The 20,790-nt window shown below is 44.7% G+C and overlaps 1 protein-coding gene across 1 annotated transcript; it reads left to right on the top strand.

Moving 5' to 3' along the window:
* Nucleotides 1-10,024: 10,024 nt before the first annotated feature.
* Nucleotides 10,025-12,106, top strand: LOC129387359 (uncharacterized). Its single transcript, XM_055076290.2, has 3 exons — nucleotides 10,025-10,352; nucleotides 10,959-11,712; nucleotides 11,994-12,106. Coding segments are annotated over exons 1-3 (759 nt in total). The 5' UTR covers nucleotides 10,025-10,349; the 3' UTR covers nucleotides 11,996-12,106.
* The last annotated feature ends 8,684 nt before the right edge of the window (nucleotides 12,107-20,790 follow it).

Raw genomic sequence — 20,790 nt, forward strand, 5'->3', positions numbered from 1 at the left:
ACCGATTGCGTTTCTATATTGTCTTGACGATACATATTTTAACCGAACAAATTTTTCCGGTACAACAAAGCGAATTGATCATGAAAAACTGTCACTGTCACTTTCCAACATGTCATTCTCCGACTTGGACGACTTAAACCCTAACATGCACTGTTCTATGCTAATAGAAAGACTTAAAGGTACAATTTCAGAGTGCACTCAAATAAAAGTAAAGACACGATATACGCAACCAATATGTCCATGGATGACACAAAGCGTACTGCACTTAATTAAAGCGCGAGATTACTGACATACTAAAGTGAAACAATATCGAGGAAACACGTACTATTTTAATAAATACAAGGAGCACAGAAACAAAGCATTGGCAGCAATGAGACTACAGAAGAAGCTTTATTACAGTAACCAGATCAACGCGTCATCTCACAATCCGAAAAAATTATGGGCTACTATAAACTCTATTATTAAACCTACAGTTTCAAAACGAATTCTTCCATCAGTAGCTACGGGATGCGATGCTTCATCAGTAAGTGAAGAATTTAATCATCACTTTTGTACGGTTGGCACCCAACTTCTTTTTGGCATGCAAAGTAGGTTCGAGCCATCTTTGCCTGCTTGGAATTCATGTTCCTTTGGCTACATAGATATTTCAATCCAGGAAGTAATAGCAACTGCAAATCTATTAGATAGAGGAAAGGCACCTGGTTTCGATGGTATTGCGGTGTCCGTAGTGAAAAATAATATAAAAACCTTGGCACCTACTCTCGCTAAATTGTTTAACAAAGCATTTTACACGGGCACATACCCGGACGTATTGAAAATAGCAAGAGTGACGCCTATTTATAAAAGTGGGGACCCCAACGATTTCGGTAATTATCGACCTATATCGGTATTGAACTGCATAAACGTAATTTTTGAGAAACTACTGGCTAGTAGAATAAGAAAATTTCTATACAAGAATACCATCCTTTCCCCGCGTCAACACGGCTTTCAGAAGTGCCGATCGACAACTACGGCAAATCTGTCTTTAACTAATGTAATCAATGAAGCCTTGAACAACAACGAAATATCAATAGGAGTATTTTTAGATATAAGAAAGGCATTTGATACTGTCGACTATCGCATATTATTCATGAAACTGGAAAGACTTGGATTTCGAGGCATTTCCTTAGACTTTATAAAAAGCTATCTAGATAACCGTAAACAAGCAGTGGGCATCGATGAGCAAACCTCAAGTCTCTCTGATATTACTATGGGTGTACCACAAGGATCGGTACTTGGGCCAATATTATTCACAATATGCATAAATGACCTTCCGGATGGCCTAAATGAAGCACATGCCTTCATGTATGCTGATGACACAGCTCTTGTGGTCAGTAGCAAATCTTTAAATAATGCTGTTAAAACAATCAACAATGAACTTCAATATATTAGCAAATGGTTTGAAAGTAATGGACTTTCCTTAAATACAAATAAAACTGGATTTGTTATTTTTATGTCCCCGTTTAAGAAAAAACCTTTTGAGGAGCCATGCCGCATTACGATTGGCCGTGATGAAATTGAAAAAGTCGACTCAGTGCTCTACTTAGGGGTAACCCTTGATTCCGCTCTGAACTGGAAGCCTCATATCGATAGGCTGTGTGGTAAGGTCTCTTCCGCATGCTTCGTACTCACAAAGGCGTGGAGGAATTTCAGTTTGGAAGCGTTGAGAACCTTGTATTTCTGTCTCGTTCATTCTCACTTAGCCTACTGTATTGAAGCCTGGGGATTTACATACAAAACATACTTGGAGCCTATAGTACGGCTTCAGAAGAGGGCTTTGCGGATAATCAACTACGCTAGCTTTACTACACCGTCAAGAAATCTTTTTCTTGCGAACAAAGTCATGTCATTATCGCACCTGCGAGATTACCGCGTTGCATTATTAGTGTGCTCTATAACGAGATGCAACACGCCATTTCCTGCCACTATCTTCAATGAATCGACATTTAACAGTCGCTCAGCCTCCCTCGAGAAATTTCTTGTGCCGATATGTCACAACCAGTACGGCCAGCGACGCATACATTATATAGGTGTCAAAATATGGAACTCGCTTCCTGCAAACATTAAGCAGTCAGCAAATTTTAATACTACTGTAAAAGAATTCTTTCTTTCCGATCTAAACTGATTAGTCTTTAACGAAATGTATAATGATGTCAACAACTGGATACAGCGTTGCGGTTACGCTTCTTTGTTGTTTATACGTACGTATGTGTTTATGGATGTATTGTAACGTAAGTGTCAATGCCGATGTACCCTTGTTTTTACTCGACACACCGTGCATCAAATGTATATATGGCATATCGGTGTGCATTCTTGCTGCATTGAGTGGATGGTAGTTGGATGTTGCCGTTCTGCTGACGGCTGGAGTCGCGGCTGTTCGGTCGGTTCTTTTTGTATGGCCGTTTCATGTGTTCTTGTCGCGGGCATGTATGTGTGCGAGCTGCCGTGGGAGGGAGGCCATGGGTCTTGTCTTCGATGCGTGCTGCCTCACTGGAGGTGTGGGACTCCTGTCGTGGGTGACCGCGCCTTGCTTTACTGGTATTTATTTGGTTGCCTTTCCTTCTTTCCTTTTTCTGTTTTTGTTTTGTTTGTTTTATCCAAAACAAATGATTGTGTCTGAATCGTTTACTTTTTCTTTGTATAACTGCATGGATCCATAACTAGCCTATGGCTAAGGATCCAGACGTTTTCGCATACCATTTTTGATTATCTGAATAAAATTTCTGTTGTTGTTGTTGAACTTTAAAATCGATAGCGTCCATCATTCAGAAGCATCAGTGTCCTCGCCTGCTTCTAATAAAAAGCAGCAAACTGACTGAAATGCCAAATGCTGGGTTCTTCGTTTTGTGCAGGCTAGAATTAGGGAGTTGTAATTAAAGGCATAAGAAATAAATTGGCGTTGTCTCTGAGACCACGACTTTAGGAAGGAAGGAAAGAAAACAAGAGGTAAAATGCAGAGAGGTTAAGCAGAATAAATGTCCGATCGGCTCCGACGGCCAGGGGGATGGGGCAAGGGCGGAAAAGCTAACAAAACAAGAGAAGATTAAAAATGAAAAACGGAATGAAACGCATCAGTTTTCCCATTTCATAGTTTCCAAAGAGCCCGGTAATTTTAAAAATCGCACTAGCGTTTTTAAAGCAGCTCGTGCCAACTAAGGCTGGGACCAGGGTCCTAGAAGAAATTCCGGCTTCCCTAATGGGGCGGTTGTCAACATTGTAAGCGTCAAAAAACATCAAGCGGAAAGTCAGAGAGGCTGAAATAATCTCATGGATTGCGTGAATGGAAAAGAAACCTGCCATGAGTAACTACTTAAGAGGGGAGAACGAGATCAGGAAAGAAACAATTTATGGTATCTCAAAGAGAGAGAGAGAGAGAAAACTTTATTATGTCCTTGATGGGGTTCAGGGGTGGCGGGGGTCGGGAGACTAACCCCCAATCCCCACCTTCCTCAGGCGGTGGCCTGTCCTTGCTTTCTGGTGGCGTCTTCGGCCATCCGGACTGCCAAGAGCTGCTCCTCTGGGTCCAAGTGAAGCTCATTACATTTCGAGACGAGATCGGCATGCCTTAGAACAGTCATTTATAAAGTGACATATAAGAAGAAAGAAGAAGCATGTGCTTGCTGCGGTGAAGCTAGCAAAACTATGGAGCATGTTATATTAGAATGTGGTCGATTTAGGCACCACTGGCCTCCTTAAAGCGCTTGGGTTCAGCGAGAGCAGTGGAAAAGTAAACATGTCCGCAATAGGGATTAGTAAGAGGCGATTGGAGGATTGGTGGACTAAAAGTAGGGAAACGACAAAAAACGGAGGCGTACAAAAGCACACTTTGCAATGGGCGATCAGAAAATTTGCTTGTGAGAGTGCATAGTGTTTTTTTTTTTTTATTGTTACCTAGGTATGACATTAGGCAGTATAATAGCAAGAACTTGGTGGCACAGCCCACCACCCCGTTGCAATGGGGATGCACATAACCTCCATCCATCCATCCATCCATCCATCCATCCATCCATCCGAGCGCGGTGCTGAGGAGTTTTCTTTGTGTATTAAAATGGCGAAACTTACAGAGAAGGTGCGCTATTCTCTCTTTGCACCCGCAAAACATCACAATTTGGACTTTTGGCGATTCCGATGGGGTAGGAGTACGAATTGACCTAAAACCTGCTCAAAGCCACAAGCGACAAATTAGAGGTATGTCCCGTCGTGGTAAGCCATGCGGAAGGCGGAGCTACAGACCAGCATCCAGGGAACAAAGGCACTGGTTTGTAGAGTCTGCCGAATTCGATTGGGCAGACATAAGCTCGCGAGCAAGCGCACGGACCTTTCCCACTGCGTCTGTTCTTAACACCAGGACAGGGACGCATTCCGCACTGGTAAGTGAAGATCGAGCGGCTGCATCTGCCTTCTCGTTTCCAAGAATACCACAATGACTGGGCAACCGTTGAAATACGATGCCATGTCCTTTCGCAAATGCTCGATTGTAAATTTCTCGTGTGCCCGCGAACAGTCATTCATGGTGTCAACGGCGTCAGGCAGAGAGCAAGCTCTGGAGGGCGGCCTTGGAATCGCAGAAGATGGACCTCATCTCTGGGGTGTTTCCTGATCAATCGAGTCGCTACACGCAGAGCTGCAAGTTGGACAGCCGTCCTTGGTCTTAAGTGAGAAGTCCTGAATTTTATCACTGTAGATTTTGCTGGGACAAATACTGCAGCTGCTCAACTGGCGTGCACGACTGACCCATCGATTTAAACATGCAAGCAGTCACTGTGGACCTCATGTAATAGCAATAATGCTGCCTGCTTCAATGCTGCTGACAGCACTTGTCCCTTATTCTTGATGCCTGGAATGGTAAGGAAAACTCGAGGCAAACGCACAGACCACAGTGGCAACGAAGGCCATGCTACCGATGCGTAATTGGATGGGTGCGATGTTCTGTGAGGAGTCAAGAGGCGGCTAAAAGTGTTATGCGGCCTATTTATTCGCAGGCAAGCCAAATGGTGAAAGCTTATAATTGGTATAGGTCGAATATGCACTCTTAAAGCGTCGACTGCAGCAACGTAGGTTCATAAGGGTGGTCACGCGCTATGGGGATTGTGCCTGCTGTGGATGCACACTTAGGGAGGCTGAGGCACCTCAGAAATACCTGGGCTTGTAGACTCTTGTGTGCGCGAAGGTTCGTTTTACTGGTGATTCCCAGCACGGAGAGGCTATATCTTAGGAACGTCATAAATAATGCAAGGTATAGCTGTGGCATCTATTGCACAGATGCAACGCAAGACTTCCCGCCGTCTAATTTGAATACCTGCGCTATTGCAGTGAACCTCTTCTTCGTGTGTGAAATATGTGGCGTCCAACACAAATCGCGGTCTTTGATGACTCGAAGCAAACGGTGCTTTACATCGTAAGCAATTACTTATCCCCTAATGCAGATAATATATGGTGTCATTGTTCTGCGTGTAAATGGGAGCAATCAGCAGTTTTCCGATGATAGCGCTAGGCCTTTCATAAGCAGGTAAGAAGACGTTTGGGTGACCACCTTCTGCAGCCACGCTCCTATCGGCGAACGTGTCACGCTCGACGTCCAGCTGCAGGTATTATCGGCATAGATGGATATCTGGACCGTCGTTGACGATGTTCCGTCAAGGCCTAACAGTAGCATTGGCATTAGCCAGTGCGGGCACGCTAAAATGCAGTTTCTGAAGTAGCTCACAGGCCAAAGATCCCTCGTGACCAGATTTGCAGAATAGGCTTGACTGATCTCATGGCGAATGTATATCTATATGCTCATGGGTAAAATTGTCGTCGGCCAGCCCAACGCCGCCACGTGTTATAACTGCTGAAGCTGCTGTTGGGTGCTCTTACGATATCTTATACGTCTTCGGATATTGCCTGTGCAGAAGCTATTTTCAGCCATCGTAAAGTACTGTTTGAGGAGGCGCCGCCATTATATATATTGAACAGACAAAGCGCACATTATTTGCTTGGTTGTACACTAAAGGCAATGCTCCTGCTACCACTTTGCTTGCGCAACACTTCTCTTCACCGGGAAAGGTATGCGGCGAGTGCTACGTGCTTCGCATTCTTACCAGGAGCGCTTTATCGCCGATTACGTGCTTCGGATGCTTAGTTCGTGCTTGTTCTTCGTTGAGACGTGTGCTGTTCTGTACGTTGTATGCGTGATTCCACAGAGTGTATGCACTGTTCGCTTGCCTTTGCCGACTGCTTGAAGCATGTCTGACGTGGGTACGAGCTAATGGCCCTGGCCCTGCACTGCCGGCGGGATCGGCCCACATTTTTGCTAAAGGATTCGGGCAATATAAATGCCTGCCAACTAGAGGGTAACTGCTTCGCTGTAAAAAAAAAAAAAAAAAAAAAAAAAAAGAAGCTATGGCTCCGAGCTTGTTCCCAAATCTCCCTGTTTGTTACCAGTGTGCAGATTTGTGGGGAGTTGTTCTAAAGCAATATACAGCATCAGCGAAAACATCCGAGGGATTTCAATGGCATGCTTTATCAGCCTGCATTGCCGTTTACTAAGCGTCCCAAGGAGTGCGTTGGCTAAAGCCGCGAGAAGTTTTTGTCCGCCTTTGTGAACGCGGCTATTTTCACTTCATAATGCTATTTCTGTCAAACAAGATTTTTTTTTTTTTTTTGTGCTCTTCAAGTACTGCGAAATTGGCTTTTAAAAACAGTCACTCATTTGCTCGCCTCTTTTTTTCTCTTCGATAGTGAAATATTTATGCAATATTGGCGGAGAACTCAAGCAGTTTTGTATAGAAGGAATAGCCTGCGTCATACTCTAATAACTATGTCTAAATACGTTTCACTGTATTGCCTACAATATTTATATTGCACTGGTGCCATGTATTCTAAGTCACGAATATCACTTTATTCGAGTTTTTGCCACGCACGACGCTATTGCTGCAGAACTTTATCCAATAACAAATATGCCTTCGTCACGGCGTATCTCGTTAAACGTAAGTAAAGGCGCATTTGAAAAAAAGATTCAACATATCAGATACCCTGAGGTTGTTTCCATCCCGACCAGGGGTTTGTGGGCTGAAATTGGGCATCACGCGGAGGGTCGCTTCCATACTCCACCAGAGTGGCTTAAACGGGGTAGCTGGCCTGTGCTATACCGGGGCGTCGCACTAACGTGGCTATGCAGACAAATGCCTTTATTCTTAAATAAATCTTAAGCATATGTGCTGGTGCCACCATCCGAACTCTGAAAGGGTGCTTCTAAATTCCAAACACGCTACTAATGGGAACTCGGCGATCCCGGTTACGGCAAACCAGGCCGGCCTACATCCCTGTTTGCGACATTTCGCCTACCGCTCCTTCCAAGCGCCACTGAGTGAATGCCGGCCAGTATGAGCAATTACTTACTGTGATAACGCGGGCTTTCACTTGAGGTTTTCTTTTGTACGCGGTGCGATTGATGTATCCGCAGCGACATTGCACGACCGTTGCGAAATTCATTTTTAGGCGCTACTTTTGTGTGCATCGAGAAGACCGTTTTGTGATCTCTTCCTCCAAATTGTTCTTTTAGTCCATTCGTCGCTTCCGCCTGCAGTAAGAATACCTGCATTAGAGGGACTATATTTAAAAGTAAAGGTTGCGCATGCAGACATGAGCGTATAGTAAACCATAGAAGGTTTACTGCGACATAACAGTCTGTGCTCCTCGCCCCAATTTACTATCTTATCTTGCCATAATACACTATTCAGTGAACAGGCTTTCATCAAATTAGAAATTTCGTTTCACAGCGGAGCTGTTAATGCGAGTATAATCGCGCTGAAGGACGTTATATGCCAGTCATCACGGGAAATACATGATGTTTTCTATCATGCGTCATTATAGCCTACGGAAGAATACGCCTTCTTGCACACACAAAAAGATGAAATATATCATTGTAAGTTGTACAAACGCTGCACTCCCTATTGATATGTATCCTTTAAGCATGAACACGGCATCAAAAATCGACAAGCACTGGTCGCCAAATTTTGTCGAATGCCTTCTTTTTTTTTTGAATTGTGACCATAGTGACTAATCAATATTATGACGCAAACTGTGCACACAGGAAATAATAACAAGTATGTCAAAATATAGAATTAACAAACCGAATCAAGTACTGTATTTCAGAAAAAGCGGTCTTCGTATAAGAAATGAAAAGCCCAGTATTCCTAATTTTTAAACAAAGTAAACCAATATTTGCTCACCATTCGATTTGAAAGCATAACGCTCATTTATGACACATAATACATCCGTGTATTATGCCATTCACCACTAGACAATGGGGTGCTGTACGAGAATCACCATAAAAAAACAGCTTTGAATCATCTAGTGCACCCTGGAAATAACAGTAATAAAACAAGGGAAGATCAGCCATTAGGCGCACGTAATAACGTGCTTTATTTGAATGAGATAAGTGTCATACTACAACACCGCCAAGGAATCGAAAGATGCTAAGGGTGAGCAGGTAAGGATTTGCGTTCTCTAAATGACGGATGGCAATTCGAGAATAAGCAAAGAGCGAAGCTTTCTTATTGAATGGCTGGGAATTTTGAATCCGCAGTTTGTTGCTTTGAGTGATGCCTCAGACAGCACAGGCCCTTCACAGCGACCACTCTATTTGCATCGGTATGTGTCCATCAAGACTCCAATGAAGGTTGCTATCATTTGTATTTGAATAGAAGTGAATAATAAAGCACTTCAAATAGTGAATCCACGGATGGAATACAAACTGAAAATGAGTATTCGATTTGTATTACAAGTTTACATTATTCGCACCACTGCCAAAAGATAACTTTGAGCATGCAGAGGCCATTCTATGAAGCATGTCAAATACCGATCTCAAGTTTTTAAATTAGCATTTCGAGATAATTATTTTTCGTAACGCACATTGCCGAGTAGGGAGGGAGTGTTGAACTCTGTAGTTCCTAAACAAAGTTACACGAGAAGGTAAGTTGTCGGAGTGCAGTTGTGCGATAACATTTAAATATTATTTAAATTCTAACTTATTTAGTGCGGTGATAAATCATTTACAGTTGGTTTGGTGAAACATTCACAACTGAAAGCTCTCTATAGCGTATAAAAAATTTTCTGCCACGAATGTATGCATTATCACTCTCATGCTAAAATCAGAATTTTGAGGTATTAAAACTGTGTTGTATGTATGATATATTGAGTTTTGCAGGATTAAATTATTGTCTTTATATGACACTCAAAACGGGCATATTGTGAGAGCTCACTAAAACGACACCATCAACAAGATACATCGCCAAATTAGGAGCGCATTACACATGTAGCAACACTTGCTAATTTCTCCAAAAATCTGGGAGACCCTACACTGCGGTGGGAATATTAAATGCGTTAAAAGCCTGCCATATATCCAAAATGATACGCCAGTAGCATTTCATCCCTTATATGCCAATGCTAGACAATCGCATAAACCCCGCATCTCCACCGTGAAAATCGCAACGAAATGAGAACATTATTTTGCGTTTAGGTTCACTATGGAATATTTGCGTTCTTTTTTTTCAAAGAAAGTCCTTCGACTTTCCTTTGGTTTAAGGTGCACGAGATAAATTTTGGCGGCATAAGAATATCAAGGAACCACTATCAGCTACAGCCAACTGCCATGCGCGTCCGATTTTTCGTGCCCGTGAAGGCAATGCGAATCTTGATTGGGATAATGCTTGATTATGAGCTGTTAATTACCAATGCATGAATCATTCAGTGCATGTGCAAGTCCAGTACACGTGTCCAGGATTAAAAACAAGGTGACAGTATGCATCGAACTTAGTGGCCTTGAATTTATTTACCGCCTCACATGCCATAGATTCCAAGATATGCGAGTGAACATTTACGATTTCTTTTTATTCCATTTCAAATCTTACTACGTGCCGCTTGAGGACGGCTTACCCTTTCCTGCGCACTACGACGTATGATGACTTCTTACTCTTAAATGTAACGCTATGCCGTGCTGAACCAAGTATCGCATCCTGTTTTTCTTTTTTTCAACTCTTCGCTATGTACTCTCACAAGCGTCCTCGTCAAGGTTAAGGCGCGGTCTTTCATTACACTTCGGCCAACGTACACTGCCAATGCCACGTCCGGTTTTACTCCTGTACAGAGACGTGCGGAATAACAAAATGACTCCAGAGTCTTCGTTTTTTTTTAAATTTTATTTTACTACATCTTATTGTTGACTTTGCTTTAGGGGGTTACCGTTAAGGAAGAATTTCTCGTATAAAAGAGCTCGCAAATTCAGTACTTTCAGCAGTTGGCTCTACGGCAGCTCTAAAGTCACCATGGTAAGTAAGCCTATCTTCCCGGTACCTAGCTCCATAGCCGAAGGAACAACGAAATCATTGAGTCGGAAAAAGAAATGGCTCTCAATGAAGTTTTTATTTCCCGAAACATTCTAATTAATTAAGCCATATGCAGAAGCAAAGCGGCAGATTTATCCCTGGCTAGTCCACATTACTTTGTAACCAATTGTGATGCAAAAGCCTTTCAGTATATTTTAACCTTAAAGTTATTTTTTTTACTTTGAAGCATACAGGAGTTTGCAAGATGCTCGAGGAAATAGGTGATAGAACTTTAAATTTGTTCAAGCTGGAATGTTGGATACATGTAGCAAGTTCTCGGTTGTAACTTGATAACAATCACGAGAAATATGATCAATAAGAAAGAATAGATGACACTATTATCTACGTCATTCAAAGCTTCAGAAATTGATGACAGTGTTCTGTTAAAACAGGACAGCAAAATAACAATGACCATGAAAGGAAGAGCGCTTGTCGTAAGCTTCATTTCAATACGTCAATATGTGCAAGCTATATTGCTGTGTCTTCAGAACGATAAGAACAACCCCACGAAAAAGCACAGTATGATCAGGTATACCGGCAACGCTGCAGATCCGTGCCTGCGTCCTCTTGGCTCTTGCCACCAGCGCTTTCGCTGGCTACACCGGCTACGGCTTGGGCTATGGCGGTCTTGGCTATGGTCTCGGCCACGCGTACGGTGGTCTTGGATACGGCTACGGTCTGGGCTACGCCAGCTACGCTCCAGCTGTGCACACCGTCGCCCACGCTGCTCCAGCTGTCACTACCGTTGCCCACGCCCCAGTCGCCACCTATGCCGCTGCTCCAGCCGTGACCAGGGTTGCCGCCTACCACACCGCCCCGGCTGTTGCCACTTATGCTGCTGCTCCAGCTGTCGCCACCTATGCTGCTGCTCCAGCCGTGACCAGGGTTGCCGCCTACCACGCCGCCCCGGCTGTTGCCACTTATGCTGCTGCTCCAGCTGTTGCCACCTACGCTGCCGCTCCAGCCGTGACCAAGGTAGCCACCACCTACCACGCCCCAGCTGTCGCCACCGTGGCTCACGCTCCAGTCGCGACCTACGCCGCTGCTCCAGCCGTGGCCACCTACGCCGCCGCCCCAGCTGTCACTGCCGTCCACCACGCCCCAGCTGTCGCCACTGTCGCCCATGCTGCCCCAGTTGTTGCCGGTTACCACGCCGCCCCAGTCTACAACTACGGTGTTGGCACCCTTGGCTACGGTGTTGGCCACTACGGTTACGGTCACGGTCTGCTCGGCTATGGCCTGAACTACGGCTACGGCCTTGGCTCTCCCTACCACTACGGTGCCCTTCTCCGCAAGAAGAAGTGTGAGTATACATCCTTGTAGTTCTGCCGGTAAATGCATGGAACCGTAAAATGTTATAGTAATTTCATTGCGCAATCAATGACAGCCCCTTTTACAGACAGAAACGTTGCATTAGCAGTGCTAAAAATAGGGGTCCACCTGTTTCTTTTTCTTCAAGGGTGGATGATAACGTTTTTTTTCTTCCAAAGAAATAGTCAGAAAGTGATGCTAAACAATTTGAATGATGAAGCGATTCCTATCATTGCTGTTCAGTAACATACCTTTTCGTGTTGCTTTTCGCAGGAACCATTCATCTGTAACTTATTTGGAAAAGAAAAGTTGTGGAAATCTCCGTCAATCTTGCGCCGTGTTCGACTATGGACGCAATGAAATAATAAAGTTGTTCATCACAGCAATGCAATGTCACATCGCATTATTTCCTTACGCGTTTCTCTATACAAGGTGCAGCAGAATACAACCGCTAAGAGCCAGGTATGTAGTGTGGCCATACTTTAGTGTGTTGAGTTTTAGCGCGCTTGGTCGTTTTCTTGTACAAATGGAACAACCTAAAACGTGTCGCAGTTGGCCTTGGCTATCTTAGCTTCATGCGTACTATTTTGATATAACAATGCCTTTCTGGCAAGGTATTTATATATGCTTCTAAGGGTGGAAGCCCAGGCCAGGCTTGCGAAACGTTCAGTCTTTGGAAGTCTGCGAGCAGCTGAAACGTTGAGCATGAAACGACTTGTTCCCACTCAGTCACTGAACAAAAGCTGTAATAATTTCTTTGATTTCCATTTTTCTTTCTATTCTGAGTTCTAATCTTATCGTCCCTCTACAGCAAGGACTTACTTCGCTGACTGGCATCCTAATAGTGTAGCCATTAGGGGGACAGCTAAATGCCGCGGATTTTTTTATACCTGCAACACATGAATAACATTTATCCTATACGCAGTTTGCCGTTGGAAACTAGCTTATCTATAGAATGTGGAAAACTGCACTGCAGGGACAAAATACGCGGTCAAGCTACTCACCTGTTCTTTGGCCTAGCGCACCATTAGATAAACAGGTTTTCATGAAGTGACAAGTTATATAGTTTTTTTTTTTTTTTGGAGGCGGTAAGATAAGCAGGGGGCTGCAGTGTTTAATAGATAGTTAGGTATATATTCAAAGCTCTGATGAGGATCGCGCGGCATCGAGCCCTCCTCCGCGACTATTCGGGTGAGAACCGTAAGACTTGCATTCGGTACTTTCTTTATTTCTCGAGGAAGACAGTTTCTTTTATTACCACTTTCCAATTTATCGTTTCTTCGTTCACTTTTCAAGCTATATTCGTTTTTTCAGAAGTTCTTATTGCTGCATGGGAGCAGTCAATTGTACATGAATGAGTAAGGCTAAGTGTATACACAGCTCATTTTTTTTATTACACCCAACACAGCGTAAGGTCTTACGCTTCACTCCAACAACTTCGGTCCAAATAGTCCCAAGAGACACCTTATTTTGCGACGTTACCGAACAGAGGCTGATGATGGAGCGTACAGAATACCAAGTGAGTTTAGACGCAAGATATAAATTATTGAACTTGGTGATAACAGAAGGGCACGCCACACGTGCCTAGAATACGTGACCTGCACATGCTCTACCAAGCGTTGAAGCGACTCGATGTGTCGCAACATTTGCCGCTCGCTCCAGAATCATCACAAGGACATGTGGCGCTACCTACACTTGGCAGCATGAAGACAGAAGAAAGAGCGAAAGGTGGCTTCCGAGATTGCCTGCGCACCTTAGCTCCTGCCGATTCATTCCCCGCTCTCTGGAGCAGGACCGCGAAACGCGGCCTCCGATTTCGCCGCGGCGCAACTTTGCTCCGGCCGATTGAAACAGTTGGAGCAAAAGTACGCCGGAGAGGGTGTACTCTAGTTAGGCTTAGCTAGGGTACACACTAGTATAGCCAAGGAAGAACGCAAGGCCGCCACACACTGCACCAGGGTGCTCGAAGCCGAGTGGCCGTTGCGGTGACGCTGGGGCAGAGATACTGAGGGAAGCAGCGCGCGCTCAGGAAATGCCTCGCATCATGCTTACCAGTTACCACGTTGAAAAACATTTGACGTTTCGGCCATGCGCCGGTCTTTCTCAAGAATTGCTTTGCAAGCGCCCGTCATAAGTTACCGATTTGCTTTCTGCGCGGAGCTACGTGCAATTTTGAAACTGGAAAGAGTAACGAGGGCTAAGCACAAGAATGTTTCTTTCGGGAAGAGCGCGTGACCGCAGTAAATATGTGGGCAAACACTTGCGTACAAAGAAGACAATGAAGAAATACTACTGATTAGAAAAACATATATATTTTCTTTTTGCTTTCTTGGAAGTTTTCTGGCTTTATAAATTTCAAAAATAAATAAAGCAAACAGGACGGCCTTACGCCTGGCACCGCAAATGAAGCGTGTGCGAATAATTAGAGGAAGAAGGTCGTCTTGGGGCCTGTAATCTTTCACAAAGAACGCAACGCAACACGTAATGCTCGATAGATGAACTCCAGCCATTAAGTTCCTCCACCCATTTTTTTTTTCCTTTTTTACAACGTAGGCGGTTATGGGCTCATTCCAATAGCCGTTTCGGGTGGCGATGGTGTCCGCCGCCCACACCGGTGTCCGGCTTCCGTAGCAGCTATCGCCGGGCGATGAGAAAAAAAAAAAAACGTTCTGCCTCCATACAACCCATGGCCGCTGCGTGGGAATCAGCCACTCTACCACTGAGCCACGCCAACTTTCTTTCTTTATTGACCACTCAGCCACGCCAATGCTTGCTAGCATGCAGCGGGAAAATGCCCTTTAAACGCGTCCTAGCGCGCGAGGAGAAACACGATGCCAGATGCGCACCGCGTAGCGTCGATAAGTGCACATTTTGCATTGCACTTGCATATTATTACACCAGCTAGCACGCCATGTAGCAGATGCACATGTAGCGGTACAAGACAGTTAAAAAAGGTTTGAGGAAGCAAAATAAGTTTAAGGAGCTGTATGCAAGAATGCTGGAAAAATATACATTGTGTAGCTGATTCAATCATGCTGGCTAGGTGTCTGTTTTTCAGCATCCCGTTTCAAATGGAATGCCAATTAATTGCCATCATCATCATGATTACCACCGCAATGTGTCATTTCATATGTGCGCCGCGTAGCGTTGATACGTAGAAACGTTGCACTGCAGTTCCGTTATATTGGACGAGGTGTCCCAACATGTAGCAGTTGCACATAGCAGTTGCATGCTGTATGCAGCAGAGCCTGGGCGTAGCAGGATAAGTAACTATTTGTCACAATCCTGTTTCGAAGAGGATGCCATGATCATCATCACCTTCAACAGCAGCTTACCGTAGAATGGTTCAAAGGATGTGACAGGGGCGGCACATAATTTGGATTCCTGTGCTTACTTTCCGGTACACCTTATGGCGCCTGCTCGCAAGGTAGGAACCCGAAGAAGCGCTTCCTACAGCTACGCGTGCAGCCGCAACCAGGCAAGATCGGACTCAGCAGGCCGCTGTGCAGAGAGCCGGACAGGTCGCAGTTCGCCGTTGACACTGGGCGGAGAGTGCATATCGTTCTGGTGAAAACGACGAGAAGATACTTAGCCGTAAAGACTCGCAGTGACGAAAATGGGGGTCCCATGTAGCCGCTGCTCCAGCTTACGCTGTGTCTGTGCTGCGTGTGCGGCGCAGGCCTGTAACTTTTAACAGCTGCTAAAAGTTACAAGTCTTCGTCTTAGCACTGCTTCAAGTTTTACTCAAGGTGAACAAACTCGCTCAAGTCAACTTGTTGCCAGGTGAAGGTTCCCTGCTAGGCCGACAGATGGCGCCACCGCCACAGCGAGCGTCCACGAGGCCAACGTTCTTCGCTGGGCCGACAGATGATCAGCGCGCGTCAGGTGATGGGAGAGGAGGAGCAGTGAGGAAACAGGTATATATGAGAGAGCGCGCCCCATTAGTCGCCCTTTCGCGTCATAGAAGCCAAACTGTGGCGAAGTCCCGTAGCGCTGGCCGGTGAACGGCTAGAACGTCAGTGTGTGCTCGGCGTGTTCGGCGTGCTCGTCAGCGTGTTCAGAGTTATTTTGTGTTTCCCTAAGAAACATGAACCGCATATCCTAGCTCAACGCAACGATACAGATGATAAATGACAAGATGCGAGTAATAAACATTAGCAATAAATTTAGAGGATGATCATACTAAACCAATAATTATTCACTAACACACGAAAAGAACCGATAGGCACAAGGGAAACACGGGTGATCCACAGCTCTCCTGTTTTCACAACCGTATAACTGGATTTACCTTTTCTTTTGCCGCCTTTCTTCATTCACCATCTTTTTATGTGAAAGTGTGTACACGCCTTATCGTCGCGGTGTACACACGTACGCACACCCCGATGCGCCACGCTACGCGTCCTTACTCCAGGCTTACCGTCAAAAGCAATCCAAAGACAACTAAGCACTTATGAGTTGTGAAGTGCAAAAGCATTAAGGTCCAATTCAACGCCGCAGAGTGGTCCTTTTTGTTTTGGGCTGTGAGTAACGTACCATAGCGGCCCGTGCTGCTCAAGGAAGCAAGGAAACAGCATGCCTCCTCCATGTCGAGTATATAGGCCTGCGGTGTCAACGCCTCATGCCTCCGACTTCCTGAGGGCAGCGACGAGAGAGCGAGGAAGCAGCAGCGGGTGCTAAGGCCGGCAGGCACGCGCAGGAGCGAAGCCCAGTGGAGGTGAGAGAGAGATAGGGCCCGTACGCCGACTTCCAAGAGCGAAGCAGCAGCACCCGCACGCGTGTGCCCCCCGAGTGACTCTCCGTCGAGCACCGTCTCGCCCGAGGCGTCGCCTAGCCGAATTTGCTCCGTCGAGGCTCAATGGTGTGGCGTCGCGGCGACACCCTCTCCCCTCACGCAAGACCGTTTTGCCCGCTCTGCTACGTCAAGGCGCTCACCGGACGTGGCGTCGCCGCCAGTTGGAATTTAGGCGCCGTTTCCCTGCTACAGACGCCGGCTTTTTCGCGGAGTGGGCCATGTACACGTGGGATCAATCAAAGCGCAGCCGTGTGAAGGTTCCGTATCCTAACAGACGCCCTACTGCTGGTACGGGTGACTGACGGAACAAAAAATGTGATTCGAATGCCTTCCGCTTGATCAATTTGAACGCTAGAAGTTTAGTAAACAAAATTAGAGACTTAGAATATATCCTGGCTAATTACGATCCCCATCTGCTTACAATAACCGAAACGTGGCTGCGGCCCGAAATACACGGCCCAGAGCTCGTACCACCTAATTACAATATCACACGAAGAGACCGAGATGCTCGTGGGGGCGGAGTTGCTATTGTATTCAAGGCCGATATTGACTGTGTGCAAATTACTGGCATCCCAACACATGAAAGCATCTGGTGTGAAATTAAGCTAGATAAAACAAGGATAATTCTTGGAACTGTTTATAGACCACCTAAATCGCCCATTTCCTATCTTGAAGATATGCAGCTTTACTTAGAAAGCTTTAAAAAGCACAGCTGTCGCTTAATCATTGCTGGGGATTTCAACTTGCCAGGGATCGATTGGTCCACGCTTAGCGTTCAGCCTCGCAGAGATGCCCATTGTGAACTACTTCTAGAAATAGCTTTCAGTAAGGATTTACAACAGGTAGTTCATGAGTGCACACGCGTAGTTGGGAAATCAAGATCTGTATTAGACTTGGTGTTCCTAGACGGGCGATTTGAAGACTACGACGTATCGGTTGAAACCGGCCTCTCGGATCATAAGCTAGTCTATGTGGAGATAAAGTCTACCGCTGTATACCCGAAGGCTGGTAGTACTACGCATGTTCTGTGCTTCGATAGAGCCGATGACACAAGCATTATTGATCATCTTTCGCTGTGTTTTGGTGAATTCACTTCGACGGATGACGTCAATGCGATGTGGATTGCGTTTAAAGATATTGTTTTTTACTGCGTAAGCAGATTTGTGCCAACTCGGAAGAAGAAAATAAATAAACGGAACCCGTGGATAACCCGCGAAATTATACATTTAAAGCGGAAAATTAACCGTGAGAGACAGAAGTCAAACAAAGATCATAATAAAATTTCGGCGCTAAGCTCTATATTGCGCACAAATATGGCTGCTGCTAAAACAAATTACTATGACGTGACATTAACTAATTTTATGAAGCACGATCCGCACCGTTTTTGGCGCCATTTGTCGCATAATAACGAATGTCCAAGTGTCATTGTCGCTAGTGGTGAACTTGTGTCGAATAACTCGCGTATGGCAGTATGTTTATTGATTTTTTTCAATCTGTCTTTACTGACACTTCTGCAGATGGTCTTTCTCTCCTCTCTCTAGAATCCCCGTACACATCACCAATGCCTAATATTCAGGTTTCGCATGAAGGCATTGTAGCTCTTTTGCTTAAAATTAACGATAAGAAATCTGTAGGTCCAGACGGCATACCAAATGCCTTTCTGCGCATATATGCGGAATGGGTAGCTCACTATCTAGAGATCATTTTTAATTCTTCGCTGAAACAAAAACGGCTCCCAGATGACTGGCTGGTCGCAAAAGTGGTTCCGGTTCACAAGTCTGGTGAAAGGCAACATATTGGAAACTATCGGCCAATTTCACTCACGTGTGTATGCTGCAAGCTACTTGAACACATAGTTTCAAAGTCAAACTACACCTACCTTGAAGACAAGAAAGCTTATTTTCCCAACCAGCACGGGTTTCGACAGTACCTTTCGACTGTCACACAGTTGACAGAAAAGATCAACGATTTTTCAGCTTCCTTGAACAATAGAAAGCAGGTCGACGCTGTATTTTTAGATTACTCGAAGGCTTTCGATCTGGTCGTACACAATGAATTAATTAAAAAACTGATCGAAATGAATATAAGTTATGATGTTATGTGGATCCGCTCATATCTTACAGATCGGACACAATACGTTGAAATACATGGTAACAAATCTAACCAATTAAAAATAACCTCAGGCGTTCCACGGGGATGCGTTTTACGACCACTTCTTTTTCTAGTTTACATAAATGATATTGCTCATAACATAAGTAACGACATAACCATCCGGTTATTTGCAGACAATTGTTTATTATATCGCGAAATCAATAACCAAAACGATCAGGCGTCACTTTTGTCAAGCCCTTAAAGCTGTAAAGTCTGGGCCGCAAAAAGTAAAATGAAAATTAACGAATCTAAATCAGTCATGCTCAGAGTTGCAAACAAAACAAAGCATGTTATTGAGTGTAACTATGAGATGAACTCAACAATTCTAACCGAAGCTGAAACGATAAAATACCTAGGTTTAGCAATTTCGAAAGATTTAAGTTGGAAATCACACATAGACCAAATTTGTGGAGCTGCAGAATAAAAGTTATGGTTCCTTCGCCGAAAATTAAAGCTAGCAACGACACCCGTCAAACTACTTGCATATTTAACTTACATTAGACCAACGTTAGAGTAAGCCAGTGTCATTTGGGATCCGTTTCAATCAGGATTAATAAACCGCATTGAGAAGATACAGAGAAAATCTGCAAGGTTCATTCTTTCCCGGTATTATCGTACTGACTCTGTTTCCGAAATTCTTCGGTTGCTAGATTTGCCTCCACTGGCTCAACGGCGGAAGTTGGCTAGACTTAAATTTCTTTTTTTGTTGTCAAAAGGCCGCTTCAATATTAAAACCACACCCTATCTTGCTCCCAGGCAGGCTAGAAACGTCAGATCAAGCAATCATTGCATGTTCTCAATTCCAAAAGCATATCTGGACATGTACGCTTATTCATTTTTTTCCGCGAACGATTAAGGAATGGAACTGTTTGCCGGCGTCTGTTTTGCAGTCGAGAAGCATTAAAATCTTTGAGGAACGCGTTAAAAATCTTTTATGAAATTGTATCTTAGTGGTGCCGTGCAAACATTGTCACACTATTCTAGAAATACATACAATAGTCTTTCTTTTATGCTGCTTCCAATATCACTGTCACAATGTTAGAAACATGTATTTCTTAGCCAAACTATTGTATTTGTATTTCGTTATTTGTTTTGCATTGTATTTCCAACATTCATTGCTTCATGTCCTAATTACGTTTGTCAAGTGTTTACATTTTTTACGCTTTGTGCAAACCTGCTGTACCCACCCTGTTACGGCCAAGACGGCCAACAGTATTTGAAAATAAAAAAAAATTTCATGCTGTCGCTTTGAAAGACATAAACAACGAAAAAAAGAACGACAACGTTTGTTCGAGCACGCGGTGGAAAAACACGATTCGGTACTTTGAGGTGCACTATCAGACTTTTGGTAACGCAAGGGCGAGCACTAAACACTATGTGAGGTGCGCGTCAGACTGGTCACCGAAATGTAGGCTGTCAAATTAGAGTAATTCGTTAGCTGCAACGGATGTGGGATGAAACTATACAACTTACTCTTTAATAGACATAATAATTCAGTTACGAATGGAAAACGGGCGTGTGGAATTTTTTTTTTCAATTCAGAACTCAAAATTGAATTTTCATTCCGTTTATTTTGACACAAGAGTCTTCTACGTCGGGGTCCACGACGAACCTTCCTTAACGGATGTGAAGTTGGTGCGAATGCGTAAAATATGCTATTTTGAGAGGGAAGCCGCCCCATCAAGGAGCAGTGATGCGGAATACTGCAGTATGAGACTAAGGAGCGCCCACAGTGAGCGCTCCGGTAGACTAAGCGCAGCAGAGGCTCCACCCTGGTGTAGCGTCGTGTAGCCGGTGTAGGCCTTGTAGTGAGGTGACGACGCAGTTTCTGCACATGGTCTCCCTTTCCCGTCCGATTAGCCTGCGGCTCGCGTTGGACCCCATTGCATTCCAGTAGTCTGCTACTCGCATTCCTGAGGATGGGCGCGTCGCAACTCAACTGGCTGCCCAAGACTCATGCGGAACCAGAAAAAAACGCTCATGCTTTCGCCGAAGCGGCTCGGTAGTAGGACGCCGCGTGCTGCGGTCCAAGCGCCGATCCGCAAATTGTGCACCTTTTGTAGCTGCGGACCATGTGTCCACGAAACAAACATGCAACAGCTTCTGCGAAAACACGTTTCAATTTCG

The sequence above is a fragment of the Dermacentor andersoni genome, chromosome 3 (assembly GCF_023375885.2).
Source record: "Dermacentor andersoni chromosome 3, qqDerAnde1_hic_scaffold, whole genome shotgun sequence".
Taxonomy (NCBI): Eukaryota; Metazoa; Arthropoda; class Arachnida; order Ixodida; family Ixodidae; genus Dermacentor; species Dermacentor andersoni.